Source organism: Antrostomus carolinensis, unplaced genomic scaffold, assembly GCF_000700745.2.
Source record: "Antrostomus carolinensis isolate BGI_N321 unplaced genomic scaffold, ASM70074v2 scaffold32222, whole genome shotgun sequence".
Classification (NCBI taxonomy): Eukaryota; Metazoa; Chordata; class Aves; order Caprimulgiformes; family Caprimulgidae; genus Antrostomus; species Antrostomus carolinensis.
In genome coordinates, this window is record NW_010302293.1 from 2,595 (window position 1) to 5,677 (window position 3,083).

The 3,083-nt window shown below is 56.5% G+C and overlaps 1 protein-coding gene across 1 annotated transcript in view; it reads right to left on the minus strand.

Annotated features, from left to right (window-relative positions):
- LOC104521683 (heparan sulfate glucosamine 3-O-sulfotransferase 6) overlaps window positions 1-361 on the minus strand; it is a gene marked incomplete at its 5' end in the record, with an annotated part of 614 nt that extends 253 nt beyond the window's left edge. The window contains 1 exon segment of the mRNA XM_010163757.1: window positions 2-361. Within this exon segment, the coding sequence (XP_010162059.1) occupies window positions 2-361 (360 nt within the window).
- Window positions 362-3,083: the final 2,722 nt, after the last annotated feature.

Consider the following 3,083-nt stretch of genomic DNA (forward strand, 5'->3'; position numbering starts at 1 on the left):
GGCCGGGTCACTGACAAGCCTCTCCCCACTGACAAAGAGGAATTTGGAGAGAGGGAAGTACTGCAGCCAGTTGTCCAGGTGTTTGGCGTAGATCCCGATCCTCACCGCGCTCCAGCTCGTGTCGATCAGTCCCGTGCTGATGTTTTTGAAGGCCAGAGCCTGGAAGCTGGGGATGGTGGGGTTTTTGGAGAGTGTCTGTGTGTAGTCTGAGATGGCCCGGGTGACAGGGTTCCGCACCACCACGATCAGCTTCGTGTCCCGAGACATGTTGTAGATGCGCCGAGGAGCCTCCTTGGTGACAAAATAGCTGGGGGTCTTCTCCATCGTGATCTGCCCCTCCAGTGTCCGTGGCATCAGGCTCCTGGGGAGAGAAAGGGACACGCTCAGGGCTCAAGGCTCAGCTGCTCCAATGGGGACGAGCGGGATTAAGCCCCAAAACCCGGCCAAGAAATGCCCAGGAGCTCCCCAGCTGTGACCACCTTTGTCCTTCTCCTGCCAGCCAGGCACACTCTTGTCACACCCCACCAGTACCTCCTTGTCTTCAAAAGCCTTCCTAGGAGCTCCTCTGCCTGGGCCTCACCTTTCTGCTCACCTTGTCTCAGAATCACCTTTGTCATCCCAGGGTCTGTCCCCAGGAAGGGACACCCTGTCACTCTGCCCCACCAGCAGCACCATCCAGAAGGCACTCACAGGTTGTTGGTCTCCCTTGGAAGTCCCCTATGACCCACTTCCCAGCCCTGGAGATCCCTCCTGCCATCTCCTCCTCCACCCCAGTGAGTTTCAGTGGTGGTGACTGGCATCTCAACATGAGTGTTCTGGGATGGGGCTGGTTTTCATCCCAGTCTCCAAACCCAGTTACGTGTCCTGGAGGCACCAGATCACCATGTAGGGTAGCAAAGAGGAAAAAAATCTCATCATGGGGTCAGCACCCATGGGGGCTAAGCCCAAGCTGTGGCTGAGGATGGAGGTGACCACCAAGGCTCCCACCCCTCTGCCTCCAGACAGCAAGCAGTTAAAAGAAAAAGACTGTTTCCTTTTTTAAAAAAAATAAAAGGCAGAAAACCTCTCAGGCCCAGCCATTGTGCTGGTAAAATTCACTGCCCTGATTGTTCCCCTCTGCACTTTAATGAGGAATTAATTGCCGGAGAAATTACCCAGGCATGTCACCCTCTGAGGAGAGCCAGGGGCTGCAGAGACCGGCCCCCCTGCCACCAGCACAGGCACCTGCCCAGAGCCCCTCACGTTCCCCAGAGCCCCTCATCTCCCCCTTCTTCTTGGGGATGGACATGTCCCCTCTGGCTGTCGGGGAGAAGAGGGGACTTGGTTTCCCCAGCAGTGAAGCTCCATGAGCTGATATTGGTTTCCCCAACAGTGAAGCTCCATGAGCTGATACCACGGGGCCAGCCAGGAGAGAGCTCAGGGGTCCCTGAGGGCACAGCACCAGTGTGGCTCCTTGACACCCAGTGCCACCCCAAGCTGCTGCTGCTCCCCACGGATTCCCTTGCTGGGAGACCGTGCAGATGTGCCAGGGGACCGACAGCTCTCACTGCTGCCTCCCAGCCACGTCCCACCAGCTCAATGCCATGGCCCCGCATGGGAGCCCTCGCTGATGGACACCCCATGGATGCAGAGATGGAGCTCACTCTTCATGGGGCTCATCTGGGATTGAAATGGCTTCATGTCCTCTGTGCTGTCACAAGCTGGGTCCCCATTCCCTCTGTCATGTTTGGGATCACACACATGCTCCCCCTCCCCAGTGATGTAAAACAGAGGAGTGTCCTGCTCCTCTGCTCCGCTCTCCTCAGACCTCACCTGCAGTGCTGCCTCCAGTACTGGGGCCACCAACAGCAGAAGGACATGGAGCTACTGGAGCCAGTCCAGAGGAGGCCACGAGGATGATGCGAGGGCTGGAGCAGCTCTGCTGTGAGGACAGGCTGAGAGAGTTGGGGCTGTTCAGCCTGGAGAAGAAAAGGCTCCAGGGAGACCTTCTAGTGGCCTCCCAGTACCTGAAGGGGCTCCAGGAAGGAGCTCCCACCTAGGACTGTCTTAGCAGATGGCAGAGCACTTAACCCAGCAGACTTTGGTTTATAATGAGAAACTGAGGCACCAAACAACGACATGGCTGTGTAGGAGCTGCTGTGTGGATGCCTACACTCATCCAGCCACCAAACATCCACCATCCAGACACAAAACCACTTGAATGAGTCAGCAGACACGTGGGGATCCAACCACGAGCTGCTCCACGCCCAGGACGAGCTCCAGGGATCAGGAAATCTCTTTTTAAAAGTTTCAGTACCCCAATATGAACTGTGATAATGGATAAAACAAAGCAAAACCATCAAGTCTAAGGGAGATGTTTCACTTAACCCAAAGGAGAGTTGGGACTGGACAGACTCTTTCCTACAAGGACTTTCCATTTATCCCAAACTGGGAAGAATTCTGGTTTTAAAACTCAAGGGTCTCCCCTGCATCCTTGGGGTTGCTCCATCCCATGTCCCTTGGGACAGCAAGGAGAGGAGTGTCCCCTCCCTGTCCCCATACACCTCTGCCCCCTCACCCAGCCAGGGACAGGTTTTTTAATGTCACTTCTGAGGCCAAGCCAACCAACACAAGGGCAGGGAGAGCCCCGAAACCCCGCTCGGGAAATCCCTGCGGGAACCAGGGCAGAGCAGGAGGATGAGGATGGGGATGGAGCATCCCAGCAGGAGGATGAGGATGGAGCATCCCACCAAGCTTGGTCCCACAGCAGGGCCAGTTCTTGGCAGCAGCACTTTGGGGCAGGATGGGGTGTTTCAGGGATGTCCATCCCTCTGCTCGGGGTGGTGGCACTGGAGGGTTGTGCCTGGCGAGGGGAGCTGTGTCCCCACGGCGGGAGGGGACGGGCTGTGCAGCTGTGGGGCTGTGCTGTGGGGAAGCCAGGGCTCTGCCCAGCAGCATCTGCTCCTTATGTAATGGGAAAAGGCTTGAGGTTTGGGGTTTGGTTTTTTTTTCCCCTGGACGTAGGAAAGAACACTTTATTAAAAGCATTTGTGAGCAGTGCTGGGCCCCGTACAACTCCCTCCCCCAAACAAGAGAGAAAAGCC